General features: G+C 37.9%; 1 protein-coding gene across 1 annotated transcript in view; it reads right to left on the bottom strand.

Moving 5' to 3' along the window:
• ARHGAP28 (Rho GTPase activating protein 28) overlaps positions 1-27,458 on the bottom strand; it is a gene marked incomplete at its 3' end in the record, with an annotated part of 176,167 nt that overhangs the window by 20,185 nt on the left and 128,524 nt on the right. The window contains exons 5-11 of the mRNA XM_084252806.1: positions 20,866-20,958; positions 17,573-17,657; positions 14,638-14,780; positions 12,138-12,303; positions 11,943-12,034; positions 9,650-9,727; positions 1,588-1,750 (exon numbers count right to left, since the gene is read on the bottom strand). Coding sequence (XP_084108932.1) covers positions 1,588-1,750; positions 9,650-9,727; positions 11,943-12,034; positions 12,138-12,303; positions 14,638-14,780; positions 17,573-17,657; positions 20,866-20,958 — 820 coding nt within the window. The remainder of the gene's footprint in view (positions 1-1,587; positions 1,751-9,649; positions 9,728-11,942; positions 12,035-12,137; positions 12,304-14,637; positions 14,781-17,572; positions 17,658-20,865; positions 20,959-27,458) is intronic.

The following is a 27,458-nucleotide window of genomic DNA, read 5'->3' on the forward strand; positions in this document are numbered from 1 at the left end:
AATATCTAAGCAGCACCAACTGGAAATTCTATAGCTGAAACAAAATATAATATCAAAAAAAAAAGAATATAACTCTTCTCTCTCTTTCTCTATCAGTGTTCTTCAAAAAACAAAAAATACATATCTTACCAAGTAATGAGATACTGGTCGTACATGGCGTATGAATGAAAGCTCAGAAAAGGACTGACTTGCCTATCATAGTCTCCTCTCTGAAGACACAAAAGATTATTTTTATGAATCTGTTGTTAAGAATTTTAAGGACTTGGGCCTCCCCAGTGGCACAGCGGTTGAGCGCTGGGTTGTGAAGCTGCCTGCAGCCTCTGCAGCGCCGGTTCGATCCCCGGCTGCTCCCGGCCACCGGAGGAGGGTCCCACATGGCGCACAGACCTCTCCTGCCACCTGCTGCTCCCCTCAGCAGTGTACCTCGGTCCTTCTGCCTGCGTTGCTCCCTGATCTGGCTCTGGTGCGTCCTCTCACCCTCCCGTGCTTCTGACTGTACCCAATGCTTGTATAAATAAATAAATAAATAAATCTTTAAAAAAAAATTTTTTTTAAGGACTTAGAGCCTACTAAATTTTAGGACAAATTCTGTCACATAACTTAGGATCTAACTATAATTTTCTTTCATTTTGGTTTTAAGGATTTTATAATTCCAATGAACCTATAAAATTGTAAAGTAAAAAACACAGATATTACTCATTGAGCTTATAGAATAGGTCTCAAATTTGAATTCATGATGCACATTTTCAAATGAAGATTTTCCCACTAAAACTTGAATTTTGGGCTCTCACTCCTGCATGGTGGCCATTGTCTAGAGTTGAGCAACGGTTCAACTTTTCATGTGGTGTGAGCCCACACAGTTTGGCCACAACACTTTTCTTGTCCACGTAGAAACACCATTTACTTAACAGACTTATACATAATTAGGCTTGCAACCCCCAAATTCCATAAGGGCTATCCAGCCCCACTCTACTTCTCTTAATTTCATACACTGAAACTATGCCAAATTATTCCCTCACTGCTATGTATAACACACAATTCCCAGTTTCTATGTTTGTATCCAAATACCTCACTTATGGTCTAGTTTATGTGACTTTGTAATATTCAAAAGTACTAAGTGATATTGTAATTTTCAGAGATAAAGCACCTTCTGGGTAGCATTTATTGTGTGCTTCATTGTCAGAACCAGGACTTCAGATTTAAAGAGAAGGATCTTATGCCTTTGAAGGATTATTAAATACCAGGTACTATTCTACAAGTCTTCATTCAATATCCACAACTACCCTGACAAGAAATCATTATCTATAATTTCAGGTGTGGCAATGAAATTCAGAAGCGGCGATTATGAGACAAACAAATGGTTGAAATAGGAATTTAAATCTCAAAAGTCTATCTTTTCTGAAAACTGCTCTACCTTATAATGATTATAAAATGTTCTAAATCTTACCTATCAGACACAAATACATGGATATGCAAAGAGATGACTGTTTACCACCAAACTCAATATTTCACCAAGGAGCTAGGAAATTGCAAATCTAGACATTTATTGACCTTATATCTTAGTCCACTTACAAAGGTTCAACCTACTTTCCATGAGAGTGATGAAGGCAGGTATGTATTCCACAGGAAAGAGAGAGGTGGGTAGTTCTCTGAAAAATGCTTTCAACATTACTGCAGCTTCTCTATGGCACATTTTGTCCCATTTAAATTTATCAGTATTAAATTTGGCATCCAGTTCTTCACGGTATTGCTGAAAACAAAGGAAAAACAGTCAATATTCTATCAGGTTTTAATTTTTTACCATTTGAAGCCCTTTCCCTTTGAAATCTGTCATCACAGAAACTAATTTTGTAAGTAGATTGAAATGCCAGTATCAAGGCCAAGTTTTTTCAACATGATTAAAAAATTTAAATATTTCTGAATTTTTAAAAAGTTTTTAAAATTTTTTTAGAATATGATTCATCTTGATATAATTTGTTAATTCTTACAAATAAAAAGTTCTTTACCCAGGCCATGGTTTTATTTATGTGGTTTTGGTGGAATACTACCTATCTTCACATAATAAATGCACTGCTAGATTTTGACAAAGATTCCATTTCCTTTTTATTTCATTACTCCTTTCTTCAGCCATCAACTATTTCTAACTTATATCAATAATGCATGCCTCTCAGTAGTTCACACACAGAGTGAGAAACATCCCAATAAAGGAACTCCAGCATCACTGCAGCATGCAGATGAATGACACCATCCTACAGCAGCTACAGGAGAGCTCTCTGTTAAGTCATACATGTGTGTTCCACATGTTTGCATGTGTGCGGAATCCTTCATAAGGTTTGGAACGCTGGGTAAATACTTTTAAAAAAGTCACTAAGCCTCCATATGTTCTACCTGGCTATACATTTCACAGTATCAACTCATTTGATTATCAGTGCAACCCATTCTCCATGTGTTTTTTCCAAAGTCAAATTCATTTTTGCCATTTTCTTGAGCAGCAGTATCTACCTATTCAAACCAAGCAGTTACAGTCAGTTCCGTAACTGACACAAACTGCTTCAAAAAAGATGACTCTGAAAACCCTGTTCTTTAGGTCCTCTGCTTTATTTTCATGAGAAGCCTGATTCTTCTAACCTTGAGCATGCACAGCTCAAGTTTGCCTGAACATCTTATCTTTTCCATCCAAGGATCAGCTCATGCACCAGCTCAGACATAAGTGATCTACTGACCCCCAGAGCCTCATAACAGGGGCACCCTATTAGGACATGTTTCTCACAGACAAATTTCCGAGCTACCTGCTGACCCCACTGATGATGTCTAAAGGAAATTTTCTTCTTGTCCTTGAGAAGTTCTCAATCTAACAGGAACAGTATGGCTACTCAAGCAATCCTTTGTTCATAAGTACATTTTATGAAGTCCTGAAGTTCACATAAAATCCTTACAGATAGAGCATAGACAGGCTCTGGATGATGCATGAGATCCACTCTTTGTCTTTGGGCATCTTGTGGATCTTGTGGAAGGGAAAACTTCATGGACTCACAATGCTAATTTCAGGGTGTTAGGTGTTAAATGCTAAAACCAAAATTAGTATTGGGGCTATGCAGCCACGAAAGACGAAAATCAATATCTGCTGAGTCCTTGACAGCAAGGACTCAAGGACTGATGAGAGCTTGCTAGGGAATAAAAGAAATAGGGTGTCCTGGACAGAAGAAACTGCTCAAGCAGTGGTACAAATGCAAGGGCATCAGTGAGTGCAGGAAATTCCTGTTAGTTCAGTGTTGCTGGAGCACTGTGGGCAAGGAGGAGAAGAAATGAGAGTTGTGGGCAGACCAGAGCTGATCTTAAGGGGAACAGGCTTCATTCTGAAGGCAATGAGGCAACGTGGAAGATTTCTAAGAATAGAATTACAAGTTGAAATTTATCTTTCCTGACAGTGAGATGGAAAAGCAATTTGGGGGAGGGGAGTGCAGTGCTGGTTGGGAAGAAGACTAGAGGAAAGGAAACTAGTTATTGGGCCATGGAACTATTTTATGGTTATGGATAATTGAGGACTAACCTGGATAAATGGTTGTATGATAGAAAGGAGAGGAGGGACTTCAGAAATGCCTAGGTCAGAAAAAAACTCAAGAATGAGAGTGAAAGGTTGAATATTAGACTCAGAGGGAGAAATTACAGTTCAAGATGACTCTCAGATTGCTAGCTGGAGTAATAGGCAGATGGAGGTGTCATTAACAGGCGATACAGAGGAGCAAATGCTTTCCATCCATTGCCTGCTATGACTGCCATAAAGCAAAGGGAGTAAACTATTTTCAGTGGGCAGGAATGACTCAATTCATTTCCCACATACTTTTGCCATAGGATGCTTTCTGAAACTTGGAGGTGACCATCACTCTGACCTGTCAGTGGCACCCTGTCCCTTAAGGGGCAATATCATAGTGATGTCAAGGGCAGACTCTACAACCAGATTCTTGCAGTTCTTATCCCAATAGCACAACTGACCAGTTGTATGGCCTGTGCTTCAAGTGTCTCACCATGTAATTGCAATATTAAAATTGTCTCACATAGATTCAATCAGATTATATAATACAATATAATCAGATCATATAATATAAAGCTCAAAGCTCAAAAGAGCCTGCCACACAATAAGAGCCTCATTCCTTCCCTCACCTTTCAGTCTACTATGGCCTTTTTACTATGGGACACCAACGGGTCTGTGGTGTGGATTGGGGGGAAAATATCTTCATCTTATCTAGATGGCCAGATAGTACAGACCAGAGACTGTCTGAGCAGAGCTGATATTTCCTTTGTGGTCCTAAGCATAAAAATATATAAACTAGGGCCTCCCCAGTGGCGCAGTGGTTGAGCGCTGGGTTGCAAAGCTTCCTGCAGCCTCTGTAGTGCCGGTTCAATCCCCGGCCGCCAGGCGAGGGTCCCACATGGCGTGCAGACCTCTCCTGCCGCACCCCCTGTTCCCCTCAGCAGTGTATTTCGTCAGTCTGCCTGTTCTGTTCCTTGCTCTGGCTCTGGTGAATTCTCTCATCCTCCCACGCTTCTGACTGTACTCAGTGCTTGTATAAATAAATGAATAAATCTTAAAAAAAATATATAAAATAAAAGTTTAAAAAAATACATATAAACTAGGACTTGAATTTGCCTTGCCAAAGAAGCCTTCAGAAGTTAAAGAAATTGTGCTTTCTGTCCAGTGTTAATGATAACACTAGACAAGGATCCAAAGCCATGTCATGTGCTTAAAGTACCTCTGAATAAAATGTATGACCTACTTCCATTTTTGAGGTACTTTTAATAAAATGCAAAAGACTTGCCTACAGTTTCAGAAACTAGTTCAGGAAACTAGCAGATCTGTAATATAATTATAAAACATTTAGATCAGCTTCAGAATAAATGAAGCTAGTCAAAGAGGAAAACCTTGCATGCCAAACAGTCTGCCATCTTCCATAAAATATATTCCTCTAGTGTCTGGCTCAAATTTCTGTCATTTTTGGAAAAGAAAATCACTGGAAACACCAAAGTATTAAATTGGTTCCAAATGATCTGATGCTTCAAACTCAGGAGTGGGCCCCACTGTGTATGCCCTATTCCTATTTGGCTAAAACTAGCAGAATCCCCTGGGGGCTGCTTCCCCCTTACTCTTGCCAGGCCTTGAAAGCCCAACTGGGGCTGGATTATTCATAATGTACATTAGTGTTAGTGTCATCCACTTGGCGCAACTTGAGCATAATTATAATGGATTTTTTTTAACTTTCTTTGCCCAAGCACATTCCTAGAAAAAAAAATGTCTAAAAGATGAAATTACCACAAAAAAAGAGGGTAGTTTAAATTTTGAATAAAGGAAAGAAATAAAATCCCCTTTAATATATCTAATTACCCTTTCTTCTTCTTTTTTTTTTTTTCCACACAGTCTTTCTGTTGTATTTCCCTCTTTCTGGTCATTGGTCCAAAATTCTCTTACATTGGATTTTTGGAAGTCAAACCAAAAAAAAAACATCTGGATTATATTTTTCAGACTAACAAGCAATGAAACAAATAAGCTGAGACTATACAAAACCAGTTATGAGAGAAAAGGGATTTTTTTTTTTTTACCTAAATGTGGTGCAGGAATGGTTGTCTTCAAAAACACATTAACAAATTATTAGCCTGGTAAGTATTTTTCAGTCAAGGATTATTGAGAAAAAGTAATTTCTGTTATGATGTTAAAGTTCATGTGCACAAGAAATGTCTAATTTTTCTCTTTTTGACTATTTTTATCATATCCATCATGATCCTTCAAATACACACATATACACACACAGGAGAATATGTGTAAAGACAGTTTCTCAATTATGGAAAGGGGTATAAGGGTTGGGTCTAGTTTTGTTTAGGAAATTCATTTCCTTAATTTCATTTTGTTTCTCTGACTCTATAGCTATAACCAAAGATTTAACCAAAACCAGTGATAGCTTCCATCCTCAGAATCATGAAACATTTGTACAGCAGTATAAGTAATAACCATAACCATAAGAACCTGAGATAAAATGTAGATTCACTTTAAGATAGTAGAAAACTTAAGGAGTCATTAGGGATGTTCCTGCTTGCCAAAGGAACTGTACCAATAGAATAAGTCCTCACTTAATATCATGATGCATAATGAATGCATAATGAAAGGAGACATTCTAATAACGTCACTTTGTTCACATGGGCAGGAATTTTCTTCTTCTCATCAACAATATAATGAAATGATACAAAACAAAGTTATTTAAGGACCTGCTGTATTTAGCAAACTCCAATCTCAGAGAAGTCACAACTCTCCAAAACGCCCTGATCCCATCTGCCACTGGCAAAGTCTGTGTGCTACTCAGATCTCCCTTCAAAAAAGAATCTGTTGTTCATCTGTAGTCTAGGTAGCTGACTCCCTGAGCTATAAGCTAGCACCTTCTGATCTACCCCAGCAGAGACTGTGGGCAGGATGGCAGCTGGGTTGGCCTGTTGTGCCCAAAGCTCCAGGGAAGAACTATCAGACCCACATTCAGCCTGAAGCTCAGCCTCTCCTATCATGCTACTTACCCTTCATCTTTCACAAGTGCTCACTATCCCTCCTTCTCCTCCCCTCATCAAATCCTCTTTTACTCTCACTCCTGTCCAGCATCTGCTTTCTGGAGGTCCCATTAGAAACAATTTCATGTGAAAACGCTGAGATTTCTGATACAAAGCAAATTTCCCAAAACATGTACCAAAACGAATTTAAAAAAGAGATGTTTTTCCATTGCTACACATTTCCTTTTAATAGTTCTAAACACAACCAAGTTCATTTTTCTCCTAACCCATTTTCTGAAGGTTTCCTCATTTAAAACTACTCAAGCTTCTTTTTTTAATAAATTATTTTTTTAAATTTGTTTACATCATTGCTCATTTTTAAACAATAATTGCCTCCCCCCACCCCCTCAGGTGTAGTCCCCATAGTGTTTCCTTCACCAATGCACCCATGCACCATCATCTCAGTCCCTCCCTTCCCCTTCCCTGCAGTATGTCTCTGATTTATAATTGTCTGTTTTTGCTTTGTTGTATTTTGTACTGTTATTATTTTTTACACTGATGTCTTATTTGGTTCCCCTATATTCCTACTATAAGTGCATCCAGTATTTTTCCTTTTCCTTCTAGCTTATTTCACTGGGCATCATTCCTTCTAGTTCCATCCACGTTGCTGTGAATGACATGAGTTTATCTTTTTTGATTGCTGGGTAATATTCCATTGTGTATATAGGCCACATCTTCTTGATCCAGTCATCTATTTTTGGGCATTTGGGTTGTTTCCAAGTTTTACCTATTGTAAATAGTGCTGCAATAAAATGGCCATCCTACCAAAAGCAATATACAGATTCAACGCTATTCCAATAAAAATCTCAATGACATTCTTCAAGGAAATAGAACAAATACTGATGAAATTCATATGGAACCACAAACAACCACACATAGCCAAGCCCTGCTGATGAAAACAAAGGAGAAAGGAGGGCCTCCCCTGGTGGCACAGCGGTTGAGCGCTGGGCTTCGAGGCTGCCCGCAGCCTCTGCATTGCCGGTTCGTTCCCTGGCCGCCGGTGAGGGTCCCACACACACACACACACACACACACACACACACACACACACACACACACAAACCCACAAAGGAGAAAGGAGTTATCACACTTCCAAACTTCATGCTATACTACAAAACCATAATAATTAAAACAGTTTGGGATTGGAACAAAGACAGACACACAGACCAATGGAACCAAATAGAGAACCCAGAAATAAAACTAAACCTATATGGACAACTAATCTTTGACAAAGGAGCAAAGAATATGCAATGGAACACGGGCAGTTTGTTCAATAAATGGTGCCGGGAAAACTGGACCACACGTGCAAAAAAAATGAAACTAGACCACTATCTTTCACCATGCACAAAAATCAGCTCAAAATGGATAAAAGAACTGGACATAAGACCTGAAACCAGAAAATATATAGAAGAAAATATAGGTAAAACACTACAAGACATACATCACAAAAACATCTTTAAAGACTCATCACCCAAAGCAAAGATAGTCAAGGAAAAGATAAACACCTGGGATTACATCAAACTGAAAAGCTTCTGCACAGCACAAGAGACATTAACCAAAACAGAGAGACACCCCACTGATTGGGAAAAAATCTTTGCACCCAAGTTAACTGATAAGGGACTGATGACAAAGATACACAAAAAACTCACACGATTCAACAAAAACAAAATAAACAATCCAGTCAAGAAATGGGCAGAAGAACTTAAAAGACATTTCTCCAAAGAGGAAATGCAAATGGCCAACAGGCATATGAAAAAATGTCCAACATCCCTTATCATCAGGGAAATGCAAATTAAAACCACACTGAGATACCACCTTACACCAGTAAGAATTGCACAGATCAAAAATACAACAAGCGGGCCTCCCCGGTGGCGCAGTGGTTGAGCACTGGGTTGTGAAGCTGCCTGTGGCCCCTGCGATGCTGGTTCTATCCCCAGCTGCTCCCCGGCCACCGAAGGAGGGTCCCACATGGCGCGCAGACCTCTCCTGCCGCCCACTGCTCCCCTCAGTAGTGTACTTAGGTCCTTCTGCCTGTTCTGTTCTCCGCTCTGGCTCTGGTGAATTCTCTCACCCTCCCGTGCTTCTGACTATACCCCGCGCTTGTATAAATAAATAAATGAATCTTTAAAAAAAAACAAAAAAACAAAAAAAAATACAACAAGCAACAAGAAATGTTGGTGAGGATGTGGTGAAAAAGGAACTCTCCTGCATTGCTGGTGGGACTGCAAACTGGTCCAACTACTATGGAAAGCTGTATTCCTCAGTCTACTAAAAATGGAGCTACCGTAGACCTGACAATTCCACTACTAGGGATCGACCCAAAGGACACAAAAAATTTGATCCAAAAGACCACATAAAACTACTCAAGCTTCTATGTCCATTAGCCCGGGAAGGCAGGAGGAAACTTCACTGTGTATGCCCACCAGTAGAAAAAGTGAGATAACTTATTGGAAATTTGTAAGAAAGGGGTTTTTTTTTAAATTATTTGTTTATTGTACTATAGAGTTTGCCACCATACAGAAGGAAAAAATAAAGCAAAAAGATTCACATTGCATGCATGGGTGGTTTTCCTTGTGGAAACTAACATTACCTTAAATGGAATTGGGTTTTATAACTGCTGAGTGGGTATTCTAGTGGTTACAGCCATTTCTACAAATTCTTGTAAGGGCTTTCATTAAAAGAGGAGCCAAAGAATGTTTCCGAGTTTAAAGCAACTGAAAATGGAAATAAAAGCTCATAAAATATTGACAGTGAATTCCAGTGAGAGGAATCAAAACTAAAGTGTTTAGCCTAAAAATCAGCAATGGGATATTTCACACAAAAGACACATAGCAGGTTTTGGTGGGGAACTGATGTGCTTTGTTGTTGTTGACTTTCTTGTTGCTGTTGTTTTAATTTGAAAGCATACAGAACTCAGGAACCTGAAATGACATTTAATCACAAGTATAGAGGAATACTAGATGGGGTCAAGTGATAAGTATCAACAACAAAGGACGTGGCACCTGATACTTCTATGAACTGGCTCTAGGGAGCTGTCTATCTAGAAGACAGAAAATGTCCATACCTTCACTTTGGCAGTACATCCTGAAAGTCGAAAAATTCCTTCAGACTCTAGACCCGATTCTTCCACTTTTTTAAAAAACTAAAAAACAATGATACACACAAAAAATAAGCACCTCCATATGGTTACAAACAATGAGAACATAATGATGGCAATAGCTGATAAATTACCAAGCATATATACACACCCAGTACTTAAATGCATTGCTAAAAGTTCACAACTACCCTATAAGGTCAACATTAGGAAAACTAATTTTCAAATGAGGAAGCAGACAATTAAGAGCTGTATGTTACTTTCCTAGGATCAACCTTAAAATTAATGGCACTGATTGACTTAAGCTTATGCTCTTAACCTGCAGAGTATGCTGTTACTTGACCACTTAAAGATCTGGTGACTATATCTCTTTCTGCAGAGTGACCAGTAAGAAGCGAATCTAAGATTAGTATCATTAGTTGCAACCGCTCAGGCTAAAAAAAAAACTAAAGGAATTGTGGAAATCTGACCAAGGAGGTGGAAATTATAAAGGTTCATAGATTTCTTTAGCTTTCCTGGTGGAGATGAGGATGGTATTAAACAGTAATAATAAACACTAATTTTTATTGTGCACTCACTGTGTATTAGCATTCCCACAAATTAACTCCTTTAATCCTCACAGTAATTCTATGGGTCTGGTACTATTATTTCCATTCTACAGCTGAGGAGACTAAAGCATGGGAAGGATGAGTGACTCGCCCGAGTACACACAGCAAAAGGAAGATCAAGTCTCTGCTATTTTCCCTTCAAGAAATGATATTACCTAAAACTAAAGGAGTTCTTGTATAAATGGAGAAAAATAATCTTTGTAGGAGAAAGAAGCCTGTCTGGAAGACTCTCCCAAAGGAGCGAAAGAGTAATTCAAGAGGTCTTAAATAAGGAAAACAACAGCGATGGTAGTATTAACAGTTTTGAGTTGCCAATATGACATAAATCTGGACTTAATGTAACATGCAGCTACATTTGCTACAATCTGTGCTAGGTTTTTGAACCTACATAATAATATATATTCATGTGTTGACTCTTTTCAGTCTTAGATATTTTATGCATTTTCTTCATACTCTGACCTTTACAAAGAGGCCCAAGGGCAGAAATCTGATTTTAACTCAAAGGAAAAAAAATCTTAGCATCACCATAGACTTGGCCTTGAAGATACATTGTGCTTTTTTTCACATCTACCTCTTGCTGGCTGCGTGTTCTGGTTAAGTGATCTTACCCTACTATGCCCCAACTGCCTCACCTGTAAAAAGGAGAAGTTAACACCACCTCCTCAGGATGCTTGGTGTTGACTAGACATGATAAGGTATGATGGCACTGGCACAGGGGAGGCACCCTACAGGTACCCTGCGCACACACACATGTCACCAGCATCCTCTCCCACTGGTAGCAATCAATCACCTGATTTGAGAAGCAGCTAATTTCAGGGCATCAGTAGCAAATGTAGAAAGATAGGAAACACAGAATTGTTACTGTGAGCAAAGTAAGTATATGTTTCTTCAGTCAATGTTTTTATATATCATTAAAAGCTTAATTTAAAATTCAACTAGATTTTCTTTGAGACTTGGAATTTTAATTGTGTCACTGTATATCACTGTTGAATAAATGCATACTTAAGGAAACCAGTTTAAATTTAGCATAGTGACTTAAATCCAAATCAGCTATTTAGCAATGATGGCCATAGAGACAGCAGCATATGATAGTTTCAAATATACTGTTTTCAAAAATCCCTTCCACCAAAAGTTCTTTGTTAAATGGATCCTATCTTCCCAGTCATACCTGAAAAATCATCAGAACAAGTTGATTTTTACACTTTACTATGTTTGTTGGAAAATTCATTTAATGCTAACAAATATGCATTTAATAACACCAAATCTATGATATGCTTGTATGATATATAAATGGACTGCTGATAATTAATGGTCATCTTTCATTTCAGAGACACACAAATACATATGTGCATACAAATAACATTTTTTTTTTTAATATTGGGGAGAAAATTAAACAAAGGAAGTCATGTGTCCATCACCTGAAACCTGATGGTCCAAACAAAGAAACAGGTACCAAAAATTTACAACAGCAACTGTTCCAAATACCTGTGTGGCATTTAAGAGAAACATGGAAGAAAAGTGAAACTCACCAAAGACTTGAGTCCTAATAAGGATTTAGTTAGTATCTTAAACTCTAAGAGAAAATTCACTAGTGGGTTTACAAATATACAAGCATGAGGCTCTATTAGTACTCAGTTCATTTAAGTTCAACTCACTTTTTGCAATACAAAGGGAACTTTCACTCCAGGGTCTTTCTTTCTGTCATTGTCCAAAAGGACTGTAAGTGGAACTCCAAAAATTCCATTGTCTTCATTGTTAAATAATTGAGAGAGAAAGAAAAAAGAATCAGAAAAACATTATTTCATCCCAAGAGAGTGTTAAATTCAGAAGAAACCAGTCTTCTCAATTACCTCGTCCTTTTACTTTCTCTGTTTTGGTTCTCTTCAGTTGAATTCCAAAGGCATCAAAAAAAGCCGTTAATTCAATTAGAGAGAGATGGCGAATTTTCTTCATATCTTCAGCAGACAGATCTCCTGCTTCAGTTAGACCAAATCTGGTTTTCTGAACAATAAATTTCTAAAATACATATTGAGGATATTTATTTTTTATGACAAAAGAAAATGATTATCCCTTCATTCAAATGTCTTGTTCTAAATCAGTACAGCAAAACATGCTATTTGCAAAATATCTCAGGAGCATGCTATGCCATAGGAAGATTATGAATATGATTTTTAAAACACCTGCAGGTAATTACTATACTAAAATAGAAGCGAAACAGTGGCCTGAAATGTACTATTCCATTGTCACCAAAACCGTTTAAACTGTTGTCTTATCAGGAACACTATATTTTTAACAATACATACCCCAGGCTCAGTCTAGAAAGCACCTAGCACAGGCAGACATGACATATAAACACAAGGCACATTATCTAGGTACTCTCAGGAGAGCTTTTGACATACCTTTCTTAAATTTCGGACCATTAATCCTTCAGTCAGTCATCATCTATTCTCTACTTCTTATTTTAAAAGACTAAATCATCTCTCAATTGTACCTGATTGTACATGCTTGCTGAGACTGCAGTTACTGTACCTTAGAAATCAATTGAGATGATTCCAATTGAGATGATTTTCTTTTTTGAAGGAAAATGCAAAGTAAGTGCCAAAGAGTCCTACTAGTATTTTGAAGACAATGATATTGCTATAGTTTCCATTTCTACATTAGAAAACAAAATACACTAAAAAGACCAAAAAAAAAAAAAATGACGTCCTTCAACAATCCAGAAATAGTGTGAAAACTGTAAAAAGTAAAACCTTTGAAGAAAATTGTTCTTATATAATACTCACAAATATATTTTATTCTCAGAAAAATCTGCTATTGAAAAAAAGCTAAGATAGAAAAACCCCATATTTATTTAAATTACAAAGCTTTAACACATTTCTCTGTAGAAGCTCCCTAAATTAGAAATTCCTGGGTATTTTAAGCCATCTAATCATTTATTCACTCATTCATTCATTCAGTCTGTCAATAACTGTTCCTTGGAATTCTGAATATGTAAAAATAAAACAACAATATGTAGGATGTGATTTGGGGCATATTGTGTGCTAATGAATACTTAGTTATTTTGTCTTCTTTTGACACCAAAGCCTTAATAATAATAATAATAATAATAATAATAATAATAATAATAATATATATCAACAGTGGTATACAAGAACCACAGCCATTTAGCAATTACCATGTGCTCAATCCTATGCAAAGCTCTTCATGTGACCTGCCTACACGGCTGGCAAGTTAAGCCTCAGGAGACAGTGGGTGATATCTTGCCTTAGCCAACTCTCTAAAGATTTGGAAGGACTCTCCCTGAAACCAGAGCCCCGCTGGATTCCTCTTTTTGCTCCACAATGGCACTGTGTGCTCTAACATAAAGATTGCTTGGGAGACTGACATGCATAAGTTTAAATCTTGTTTCTGCTTCCTACTAGCTGTGGGAATTTTAATATATTACTTGACTTCTTTGGGGATCAGTTTCCTCTGATGTAAAATTGGAGTGATCACTTAGGTAATTACAAATACATTATTTAGTGTAGTGTCAGGCCTAGAAAAGACATCTAAAGCTCTTGCCCTGTCTTCTTGTCCCTTCTACCATGGGGTTGCTGTCTAGGATTGTCTAGGTTGCCTGGGGTAAAGACTACCAGATTTTACATGAATCATTCCTTTAGCTCTGAACTACCCGAGCCCAGCTCATCATTCCTTCAGCCCTGATCAGGGCAGAATATTCAGGGCTCTATATCATGAACTCTTTACCAAACAGATCAATGGAACACAGTTTCTGTAGTTGGCTTTCAGGAGATGATATATCTATTGATCGATATGTGCATGTGTATATGTATATATGGACACATAAAGACACCGACACACACACAGGCTTCCAGGATACTGAAATGTGTGTCTCTATTTGCCCAACCACAATAATAGGATAAATTCTTCGGCTCATTTTTGATGAATTTTTGTGTCACTCCTATAAGCACCTACTTCTTATTGTTATTACTGCATTTTCCTACACTACTGCTTCTGACATGTGGCTACCAGAGGCACAAGAAACTACACATTATTCAGCATCAACTTATTAGTAAATTAAGGATATAAAGTATATGAAAACAAACAAGTTATGTGAAAATACAATTTCATCAGTTAAAGAGAATTCAAGTATATACCCTCACAACTCTTTATTGACTCAGGGCTCCCAGGTATGGCCAACCAGGTAGTGCACTACTCAACATATGGTGTCCTGGAGTGAGTGACACCAATGCTTGGCTTCTCCACACACACTGGAATTTGTTTAAAATCCTAGATTCTTTTGTGGAGAAGTCACAGGAAGTTACTGGAATAATTATGAAAGTCTTTACTTACGGTTAAAGCATAATCTTCTTTCTTAAAATCGGACTTCTTAGATTTGTTTCTTTTTGGAGCCTCTGTAACCATTTCTGAATAAGATACTTCAAATGATAGTTCTTCAGCTTCTGGTAGAATGTTCTTTTCCAAATAATCATCACCTAAAACCAAAAGATATTAAATATGCTATTTAATCCATCAATACAATTTACTGTAAAATCAGGGGAAAATATCTGCACACTAATCTATAAGCATGTTAGAATGTTTATATCCAAGTAAAAGCATCAGGCTCATCTAGAGGATTTCAGTTAGACAGTAAGAAGGTGTCATCAGACTGCCCACGAATAATTTTCTATAATTATTATCCAAACAAATTTTCTCTTTAACTTGATGTTTTTAAGTTTACATTTTTATGTTTCGTGAAAGTTACTGAGGACTAACAGAGGGAAGTATACAAATGAGGTGTTTCTATATATTACGATATTAAAATCAGATCTAATGTTGTTGCCATTAGGAAAGATGTTTAATGCAGAGGGGAAAAGAGAAGAGCTCCCACGCAAATCCCTGCCTATGTTCAATCCTCTTACGTTTTTCACCCAAACTGTAGACTATTTGCCCTTAAAACTGGTTCAAATTCAATTTGGACTTTACTGTTAGGTATGTTCAGGTGAATTAAGTCACATTCTTATGATCTGGCATTGGTGCCCGACCTTTTGTCATGTTCCTTAAGAAAGAGCTGAATGGTGACAAGTAATGCCCAGGTAAATGTTTTCCTCAAGGCAGTTTGAAATAAAGACAAGATTCCTTGACAAAAACAAGAGAAGCCAGAAATCATTTGATTAATCCCAAACTTTGATTTTTAACAAAGATTTTGGCCTCCCATATTGTTGCATTGTCTGACAAAATTGTTCACGTGCAATGAAAAGAATTATTTGACTACAAAATAGAGAACTGCTCTCTTAGACTAAAGGACAAGTAGAACGAAGAACAAAGAATTAAAGACAGAAATAATAGAAGACCTAATTAATCTTTTTTTAAAAGATTTATTTATTTATTTATACAAGCACTGGGTACAGTCAGAAGCGCAGGAGGGTGAGAGAATTCACCAGAGCCAGAGCAGGGAACAGAACAGGCAGAGGGATGAAATACACTGCTGAGGGGAGTAGCAGGCGAGGCAGGAGAGGTCTACGAGCCATGTGGGACCCTCGCCGGCGGCCGCGGATTAAACCAGCGCTGCAGAGGCTGCAGGCAGCTTCACAGCCCAGTGCTCAACCGCTGTGCCACCAGGGGAGGCCCAAGATTAATTAAAATAAAAGTTAAGTGGAGAAATTTGTAAATCAGCTGATTAAAAATTTGAGTTATACATAGGGATTAGACAACAAAGGGATATGGGAAGAACTTAGAAAATAGCCAGGGTAGAGTTATGATTTTCAGTCATTATCCAGAGGCTGCATTCAAAGCAGAGGAAGATTGTTAATACAGTACCTTCCTAAATAACTATGGGCAGATTCTTCTGAGTGGTGAATACATAGGCCAATGCCCAAAATACCAGATCACTCTAAGTATTAACTTTTAGTGGCATGACTTGAACTGAATGATGTGGAATAATTTCTGGCAAGCCCATTCTCTATGATTTTTTTTTTGGTAATGGCTTTACCAAAATATAAGCTACATTCTATACAGTTCATACATTTAAAGAGTTTCAAACAATGGGTTTTGCACATTCAGTTATGTAACCATCAGCACAATTTTAAAATAGTTTCATCACCCAATTTACTTTATTTTTATTTACTTTATTTTTATTTATTTATTTTTTTTAAGATTTATTTATTTATTTATACAAACACTGGGTACAGTCAGAAGCGCTCACCAGAGCCAGAGCGGGGAGCAGAGCAGGCAGAAGGACCCAAACACACTGCTGAGGGGAGCAGCAGGCAGCAGGAGAGGTCTGTGCACCATGTGGGACCCTCCTCCAGTGGCCGGGGAGCAGCCTGGGATCAAACCGGTGCTGCAGAGGCTGCAGGCAGCTTCGCAACCCAGCGCTCAACCGCTGCGCCACCGGGAGGCCCAGCCCAATTTACTTTAATTTTGATGGAAATGCTGCAAGTACATGGCCCTACTGTTTATGAGGAAGGTGTACATATTTAGGGAAAATTTGGAGGAATCACTAAAGTATGGCCTGAAGGGGCCTATTTCCTACAAGAAAGATCTGAGATTCTGTACCGAGCTATGTAGCATGCTAACCTCTCAAGTGGAAGAGGCCTGGTTAAAAGCTAGTTCTGTCACCTTGTATGTGACAAGATGTCTCAGTGCTGCATAGACTTGAGCATAATTAGTGACTCCTGGAAGTGGCCTACTTCCTGATCTGCTTGTAACTATAAGCAAATCCAGATTACTTGTGAAAGCGGTCCCAATCAAATACACTACCCAAGTGAGTAGCTTTTTTAAAAATATTTTTATTTATACAAGAATCGGGGTACAGGCCAGATGCGTGGGAGGGTGAGAGGATTCACCAGAGACAGAGCAAGGAGTAGAACAGGCAGAATGATGAAACACACTGCCAAGGGGAGCAGCAGGCGAGACAGGAGAGGTCTGCTCACCATGTGGCACCCTTGCCGGCCAGCAGGGATCAAACTGGTGCTACAGAGGCTGCAGACAGCTTCACAGTGGGGTGCTCAACTGCCTGTGCCACCAGGGAGGCCCCCAAGGGAGTAGCTTTTAAATGATGTAGCAGTAGAGAAGGAAGAAAAAGATTTTCCTTCTAATTTGGCTCAATTTATTGGTGTGACAGAATGGTGTGCTTGGAGGTGGAGGGGAGTACTGGAGTGATAGGATCGAAATGGGGAGAAAAACACACATTTTACTTTTTAAAATTTACTGCTAAGGTCTACTGAGTACAAGAAGAAAGGCAAGAAAAAACAGCTTATGTTTAATTGGTAGCTGTCCCACTCACCCCTCACTACATTCTGACTGGGCTGTCCACGTTCTGGAGATCCATTGGAATGAACTGGAATATCTGGAATGGTCTCTAGTAGAGACTAAAATAAGAGAAGACGAACATAAAACACTTTACCATATAAGTAGTCTAACCTCACATTTCAAAATGATTTATGTTCTATAGTATATAGGACTTCTTTTCACAAACAGCCATTCTATATTTCATAAAGGGCTTGCATATGGTTTGCATTGCTTTTGCATTCAGTTCACACCTGTACAACTCACACAGGTTTCTCAAAAGAGAACTGCCAAAATAACTGCATCTTCTTAGCTCTTAAGTATTTGCTGCTCATACCTTTCCTAAGATGCAGAAATTAAAATACTCCATGTTACAAGAAATAAAATATACTAGAGTTTGACAATTACACATTTATAGTATATGTTATTCTTTTTTTTTAAAAGATGTATTTATTTATACAAGAACTGGGGTACAGGCCAGAGGTGCAGGAGGGTGAGAAAATTCACCAGAGATAGTGCGGGTTGCAGAACAGGTGGATTGACTGAAATACAATGCTGAGGGGAGCAGCGGGCAAGGCAGGATTGGTCTGCTGCGACATTTAGGGATCTCCCTGGCCAGCCAGGAATCGAACCTGTGCTGCAGAGGCTGTGGATAGCTTCACAGCATGGTGCTCAACCCAATGTGCCACCTGGGAGGCCCAGTATATGTTATTCTTGATGCAGTTGGTAATACATTTTGGCTTAAACTCTAAGTGATGACACAGTTAGAGAGTTAATGACAGGGATTTTTTAACTAGACTGGATTCTCATCCTGGTTTAGCTACTTTCTGTGTAACTTTGAGCAAGCTACTAGAACTCTCTATTGTTTAGTCTCCTAAACTATAAAATGAAGATGATAATAAAAGATACTTGAAGAGGTATTATAAATTTTCAATAACTTATTCTGTATAAACCACACAGAACAATATTTCATCCATGGTGAATACTACATGAGCTACTGTTAATATATCAACATATTCCTTCATTGCAAAATAGAGTGGCAATAACTACTAAAAATTTAATTTTGTTTTCTCACTCAGTTTTCCCTCTTATGTGCTATTTATTGTCTTCACTGAGACCCGCCAAAACAAAACACTTCCCTGTAATCTTATCTGTTGCGTATCTATCCTCTGAAGAACTCTGCAAAGTGACTTACTCCTCAAATTAGATGCGCATTTGTAAAAAAAATTTACACACAAATTCTAACAATACAAATTGTAATGTGGGAATTATCATCTGTGAATACATGTAAGGGTGAAAACCTGTTACTTTGTCAAGAATCTTTCATTTGTTACTCACAACAGAGCCTGTTCTATCTTCCCCCAGAGTCCAGTGCTGTCTCTTTTATACTCATATTTATTTAGCAATAACCAAATATTTATTTTATGAACGATATTTCATTCCTGCTAAAAACTGCAGAAGGAAATTTTAATTCTAGGCCTTCTCTCTCTGTGTGTGTGTGTGTGTGTGTTTCCTCCCTATTTTATGTCAAAGGAGATGACACACTTCTTATTGTGTAAACAGTATATAAATATATGGCCAATTATTAAAACATAGGTGTTCATTAAACAATTGATAGAAGAATGAAAGGGCAAAAAAAAGTTTAGGGACATACAGCTCATAGTCAGTTGCATTTTTGGTGGTTCCAAAAACTAACACTTCAGAATAAAGATAACCAATACATTCAAACCCTTAAAAAGATGTGGACAAATTTTCAGTGATTTCTTGAGTTTTTGAACAAAGAAATGCTTTATCAAACACTGAAATAATTCACCAATGAGGGAGAATCAAACATTGAAATAATTCACCTATGTGAGAAACACTCCTGAATATGAGAGTCATTGATTTAGGGATTGAAACCATTGGTTTGGATGCTGAAACCTACTAAATGTCAATTTCTTCATCTATAAGGTGAATCCATCTGGTAAATTGGGTTAACTGGCCCCTTGCCAGTCTAGATAGTGAATGAGTGCCTGATTTTTGTAATGCAAATTTTTCTGGGGGCTTTTTTTTTTAAAGATTTATTTTATTTATTTATTTACACAAGCAATGGGTACAGTCAAAAGCGCAGGAAGGTGAGAGAATTCACCAGAGCCAGAGTGGGGAACAGAACAGGCAGACTGACGAAGTACACTGCTGAGGGGAGCAGCGGGCGGCAGGAAAGGTCTGCGCACCATGTGGAATCCTCGCCCAGCAGCTGGGGATCGAACCAGCGCTGCAGAGGCTGCGGGCAGCTTCATAGCCCAGCGCTCAACCGCTGCGCCACCAGGGGAGGCCCTCTGGGGGCTTTCTTGTGGGAAGTTAGTAAGTAGGTCAGACATTGTGGATAACCCTCAGCTCATCTATGCCATAACCTGTATTGCCATTGCTAAGTTACTAATTGATAAGTCATTCACATTATTCTATGTGTCTACAACATCACTGTACCACAAAATAAAACAACCATAATGAAAAACTTGAAAATACAACAGAAAAGTCTATGATATATGGGGCTAATAACATAACCACCCTGAACAGTGGGGATATCCTGGACTTGTGTCATGCATGTATATGTCAACTATCCTGTATCTCAAAGTAGACAAACTGTCCCTGAGGAACACATATGAATGTGTCCACTCCATCTGCTGTCTAATGTGTTCTCTGTTTCCTTCTATTAACTGGCCATAGGAAAGCCACTACCTCCTTTAAGAAGGTCTCTTGCTTCCTGTTGTCTAGCATATCACTCATGCCAGATCACTTACACAGAGACACCAAGGGGGGTCTCCCACTGGAGGTGGGGCATGAGGAATTATGAGCACTTTTGACAAAGACACAAGTTCTGTTACTCAACTTTAATCAAGTGAATCTGTCCATGTTTGGGTAAGTCCTAATAACTAAGGCAGGGACTACAGACAATAGCAGAGCACCTTTACTATCAGAATAAGAGGTTTTTCATTTATCCTGCAGGTTAAATGCAGGTCATCCGTAAGAACTTAGTCAAGAGGACCAAAGTTAACAAATTTCTATGTATTTGATACACGTAACAAGCATCCTTTGGATTCTGAATGTAGTGTATTAGTTACGGAGTCCTGTTTTACTGAGATCTATTCATCCCTCAGCTCTGAGTCTCCTTTTTATCTAGCTGTGACAGCACTGGTTGCCTTACAATCTTAGTTCAAATTTTTCTTATCTATTGTGAAGAAATTGTTTCTCCTTGCCTTGACCTTGCAATTTTACCCTGACATGCAATTGCCTTGGCATGCAATGACTTACCATGGAGCCCTCACTCCTAGAAATTGCAAAACTCCCTTCTTCATCCTGGGACCCATCTGAGAGGGTAGTACTGTTGAGAGAAGCATCATCTGGCTAAATGAAGAAATGAAAGCACCATTCTTATTCAGGCAAATGCTTTCTGTTGCACTTCTGCAATCTATAATATGAACATATTTAGATATATGTGGCAATATATAGAGGTTATGAGTCCCTGGGCAGAGGTGCTGCATCCAGCCCTTCAGAGATCACTACTGTGGGTCACCCACATGCCAGGCCCTCTGACAGACACTGGCCTCTATTTCCTGCCACAAACTCCATTTTCCTTAACAATATTTTGCTTTTATTCAGGGATTAGGTGTTAAACCAAAGAACTTGCTTTCCCTGCTCCTTTTTAGTTAAGAGTGATCGTGTGACAAGTATGGCCAAAGAGATGTAAGTGTAATTTTACCAAGAGTGCATGAAGAAAATCTAAGGCTTTCCTGAACAAAAAGAATAAGATCAGAGTATATATGCCCATAACAGGTTCAGAGATGACAGCCTCGAGTTGTCAAGCATTTTGTACAAATAAGGATGATGGCTACAGAGGGGGCTGGAAGAGACAGCATAGCAAATGGCTGGATCCTTGCTGAGAAGCATCATGTGTCTGTGCTGTCAGATTTGGACACCTCACTCAGTTTCTCCTTCATGTGAACAAAAACAACTCCTAATTTTCTATTACATGCAGCCAAAAACAAAATTAACTTTCAATTATTTTTAAACATATTCTATACAGATCTTTGTAGTAATAAGAATTCAGTAGCAATAGTATCAACTTATTTTGTCACTAAGAGAATTTTGCTTTAGTGTATAATGGTTTTACTGACGTGTAAGGCATGAATATTCTTCCCTTTGCTGAAGGAATCTTAATACAAAATTGAGTATATTTTATGAGAAATACATTATTTTGTCTTAAAAAGTTGTAATTCATCTTGCTTGACCACATTTTCTAAATTTTCTACTAAAGAGAGTATAAGATGAAGAAAAAACTCGTAGGAAAAAATAAAACACAAGAATTAGTACAAGAAATTGAAGGTGACAAACTGACAATCACCTACTTCCACTCCCACTCCAAATACAAAAAAAATGTATATTTTTGAAGGAATAGATTTTTATCAGAACTAGAAATCTGCAAAGAATTCTGTAGTAGACCAACTGTGGAAGGGATCCAACGGACTGTGGTGGAGCACTATGGGGTGCCTTGGTGGGTTGAAGGGTTGGAATGTGGTAACATATATCTGAAGAGATGTAATTCTATTCCTCCAAAATATATAGTTTTGTAAACCAATGTTATCTCAAAAAAAAGGAAGGAAATTAAGAAATTTATAGATAAAAAAGAAAGTGGAATTGGTTTGGCCAAGTTAAAAAAAAACTACTTAAAACACTATAAAAGAAAATGTCTAAATAGGGAAGAGAAAAGCAAATAATATGGAATGTACATAGTGCAGGAAAATAATGAAGAATGTTTGGAGTAAAATGGACTCTCTTCCTTTAAACATGTAGGTAGTCCCTAAATATCACACTAGGATAAATTCTCCAAAATGGAATCTAAATAAAATTAATTAACTTCCTGGGATAGGTGAGTTGTTGGTGGGAATAGTGGATTCTAAGGGAGAGGGAACAGGAAGCCACAGTAAAAGGCATGACAGAATGTAAAATGAAATCAGCTTTGCCTGGAGAGTTCCTCATCCCCTTCATTGGTTTTGCATTTGGGGAGAGTGTTTATTAACCTACCTGCCCCCTCAACACATCATAAGTACTTCCCCACTTACAACACACAATCAGCAATTTTGGGGAAAATTTATCAACTCCATTGCAAAGGAAACATACATCAATTTCTACACCAGTCATTCAAAAAATAAGTCAAGTTCTGCTCTACGTCTCTAGACAACTTTGGAGCACCTGAAGTTGTGGTTTTACTTGCAATTGTGATATCTTCTGCCATGTAGAGTGTTTTCTCCCCTGTATTTCCTTCAATGGAGTCATTGGTGGACTCTGATGCTATAACATTCAGATGTACCGGGGAACAGAGAAGGGACTGGGGATATGGATCGGATTACCATTCAGGATCCACAGTTATGGTCAGAAGCTCTCCCTGCAGCGGAAGAAAAACCTAAAACCTGAGGACACTTGCTGCCACGCTTTGGGAGGTGTGCCCTTTCCTCAGCAGATGCTGCTTACGCCACACACTTAACTGTGTGCATCACTTAGTGCTGCACATTCCAAAAGCTGAGTGTTCCACACATAATGTTAACATTTGAAAAATAACTGAAAAAAAACCTAAGTATTTATATTTTAGTTGATTTGGAAAATACTGAAAAAATATTTATATAGTAATCCACTTTATTTCTGCATGAGCTCATCCGCAAAGACGAAGTTTTCGTTAACAACATCCTCCACTTAGTAAACACATTAAAAATTAGTTTTTGTAGCTGTTGTTTCTGTTCATAGGTGCTTTTTTTAAGGATAGAAATGATTTTTTTTTTACATTGAGGTAATGCTGGTTTACAATATTGTTTATGTTTTAGAGGTAAAGAAATTCTCCCTTCATTTTTGGTTGCCACACCATACCCACTGTTTACCTATTAAATTATCCTTTGCTAACTTTAAAAACTCGGATGACAGGGCTGTGTCTGCCGAGAACTTGAATTATGCTGTATCTTTATCTAAGAGAAATGAGAATACACATCTTTCTATTACATTAGTGTTTGTGGTGACACTGTTCAAAACAGCCCAACTGGAAACAATCAAACTATCGATCATTAGGTGAATAGATATACTAAAAGCAGTATAATTATGCAATGGATTATTCATAATAAGAGATTCAAACTTCTAATATGTGCAACAAATGGATGAATCTAAAAACCATTATTATGAGTGAAAGAAGCCAGGTACAAAAGTGCGTATTTAAAGTTCCACTTATACATGATAAGTGAAACTTACACATGATAAGTAAAGGTGATCACAACAGGGCTTGTCTCTGTGGAAATAGGAGTACAGCTAACGGGAAAGGACCTGAGAGAAACTTCTGTGTTGAAGGAAGGATTGTTCTATATTTTGACTGACTGTGGTTACATCAGTGAAGTCATTTGTTAAAAGTAAGTGAGTTATGCATCTAAAATGCATGCATTTATTGTCTATAAATTACACTTCAACAAAAAGTATAAAAATAATTCAATTCCTTAGGAATAATTTAATTTTTATCATCATAGTAATTTTAAGAGTTGCTGTTACTATGAATCAAGAACCTATGGCTACATAACAGGTAAATCCAAGAGAAAAAAGTTGTTCTTGAAATATAAGAGTGTTGGGCCTCCCCAGTGGCGCAGCGGTTGAGCGCTGGGTTGCGAAGCTGCCTGAAGCCTCGGTGGCTCTGGTTCGATCCCGGCTGCTCCCCGGCTACCGGAGGAGGGTCCCGCATGGCGCAGACCTCTCCTGCCGCCCGCTGCTCCCCTCAGCAGTGTACTTCGATCCTTCTGCCTGCTCTGCTCCCTGCTCTGGCTCTGGTTAATTCTTTTACCCTCCCGCGCTTCTGACTGCTTGTATGAATAAATAAATAAATCTTTAAAAAAAAAAAAGAAAGAAATAAGAGTGTTTTCTGATATTACAGAAAGACTAAGAACAAGCTAAAAATAATACAATCATAACCAAGAAAAAAAATTAGAAATCTGGAATACAGAACACAGGGCAAATAGACAAAGGAGGGAAAATTTAGGAGATACTGAAATCCACTTAAAGCGAAGCAACAACTACATAATATGTGTTCTAGAAGAGTGGGACGCTGAAAATGGGGAGAAAAATAAGTTAAGACATAGCAGAGGGCAATGTCCAGAATCAAGAAAGAAAACAGTTTAAAAAGGACTCACTGAATAGTTACCATGATGAATGAAATAAAGGGCAGATCCTTGTGAGGCTCAAAATAAATTTATATTTCAAAAATATTGCATAGAGCAAACAAAGAAACAAAAAACACCTTATTTCTAATTGGATGGGATTCAGGCAACTAAAATGAGAAAGAAATAAAACAAAAATAATGTCATACTAAAAATGGAATGGCCAGTGAATTAAAGAGAAGAGAAAGTCTACTGTCCAGGTTTTCCAGGGGAGCTAAGATTTTTCCTTGCACGGACAATCAGTTGGCACATTCTTAACAGAAACATCAACATGGCGCCCACAATGCATTAACCATCTTGTAAGTGTAAAGATTAAATTCACATATTACAATGGCAGCACAAAAGGAAAAGTCAGAAGTTCATGCTAAGGTTGGCACTGCATAGTAGTGCAGTTGTACCAGCTTGATCTGCCCATTATATTAAAACATATTCCCACTTGTTTAAACCAAGTTTCCTTAGCATTTCTCTTCTATGAAACAAACACAGATGTAACTGATAATTTTTAACAGATGGTATGATTGTATTTTGCAGGAAATTATGAATCAATAACAAGTGTAGCTATTTGATTTTCACTCAAGACATTGAAAACAAACAGAAACTACTTTGCCTTCTGAATAAACTAATACCTTGAATGAACAATTCATTATATCAACTGCACATGAGGAAATATTACTTCTTTTAGGTGTATAAGAAATGATTTGTAGAGGATTGTGGTGACTGTAGATTGGATTGTTTTTTGAAAAACAATTTAGGCATTTGGATTGAGAGTCAAAGATCAACAACATACGTAGACTAGTCCTTTATTGTAAGTAGCTTACTGCACAATAAACATGTCGGACTTTAATGAAATCATATGGACTTTCTTTTTAACGGGTTTATTGAGGTCTATCTTATACACAATTAACTCACATATTTAAAGAGTATAAAGTAGAGTTTGATGAGTTTTTTTTTTTTAATTTTCTAGAGGCATGTCTTATTTATTTATCTATTTGTTTGTTTGTTTGTTTGGTTTATACATGCACTGGGTACAGTCAGAAGCCAGGAGGGTGAGAGAATTCACCAGAGCCAGAGCAGGGAGCAGAACAGGCAGAAGGACCGAAGTACACTGCTGAGGGGAGCAGCGGGCGGCAGGAGAGGTCTGCGCACCATGTGGGACCCTCCTCCGGTGGCCGGGGAGAAGCCGGGGATTCGAACCGGCGTCGCAGAGGCCGCGGGCAGCTTCGCAACCCAGCGCTCAACCACTGCGCCACCTGGGAGGCCCAGAGTTTGATGAGTTTTGACAAATATTTAGGCCTGTGAAACCATCAACACAGTCAAGACAATTAACAAAGTTAGCACTCCCCAAAATGTCTTCCTATTCCCTACCAGTATTGATTTCCTCTCCTCCTCATTTCCTCTCAGTTTCCAGGCAATCACTGATATTCCTTCCCTTATTATTACATTTTCTATAATTTTATGTAAGTTGAATATTTTGGGGGGGCTCTGCCTTCTTTCACATGGCATAATTATTCTGAGATTCACCTGTGTGTATCAATGGCCCATTGCTTTTTTAGTGTTGAGTAGTATTCTACTACATAGATGTACTACAGTTTGTTGATCCTTTTCCTTTTAGACAATACTGGGATGTTCTTAGTTCAATACTGGAGCTATCATGCTTTAAATATTTTTGGATAAGACCTTATATGAATATTTATTATCTGAGTGAAACAGATGGGTCTATGTAGGTCTACACTTAACATTTGAAGAAGTTGTCTAATTATTTCCCAAAGTGGATGAATGAGTTTACATTGCTACCAACACTGTATGAAAGTCCCAGTTGACTGACATCCTTGGCCCAGTTGGTATAGTAAGTTTGCTTAATTTTGGCCATAGCTCATTGTGGCTTTATTTGCAACTCCATAATCACTAGTGATATCAAGCACCTTTTCATGAGCTATTTGAAATCCCTGATTTCTTTGGTAAGTGTCTGTTAAAATATTTTGTTGATTTTAAAAGATAAGAGAGACTGAACAAAAATTTACCACTGACAAACTAAAGGTATATTCTTAAAAGAGAAAATCTATTTGTTTTCAAAAGTTAAGAATTTATGTGGTAAGGTCAAGGGAAATAAAGGCTGGAAACACCAGGAAGGAGCAGATTGTGGGTAATTTCATTATTTAAAGAGAGTTTGTACTATTTCTGTAAATAATAGAGATTATTATCATGGCATAAAATGAGATAGGTAAGTCCGATGACCAAGCATCTCTTTCCTAAAACCTAGTAGAACAGAAAAAGCATAAATTAAAAAAAAAATAGGAAAGAAGAATAACAGCAACATTCACAGAAGAGGTGATCAGAGAGATTTTCCAGGAATAACAAGGGTTCTATTCCAAAATCCATCTCCCTTTCCATCAAAACAGCACCAAGGAAGAAAGAAAATGGATATTCTGTAAAAGGATTAAGAAGGAAAATGACTAAACGCAGAGTAACCACAATAGGGTTCAATCATTATATGTATGCCACTTCAAAGTAAGTCTCTCCAACACCATCACAGTTTAGATAGGAGAACATATTGGATTCAGGCATCATTTTGCCTTTTTTTTCCTATATGAGAGGAAGGTAGTGGAAGAACTATGAATATTGAAAAATAAATGGGAAACTATATGAATTTCACCAAGAGAAAGA

Source organism: Talpa europaea (assembly GCF_964194135.1).
Source record: "Talpa europaea genome assembly, chromosome: 13".
NCBI lineage: Eukaryota > Metazoa > Chordata > Mammalia > Eulipotyphla > Talpidae > Talpa > Talpa europaea.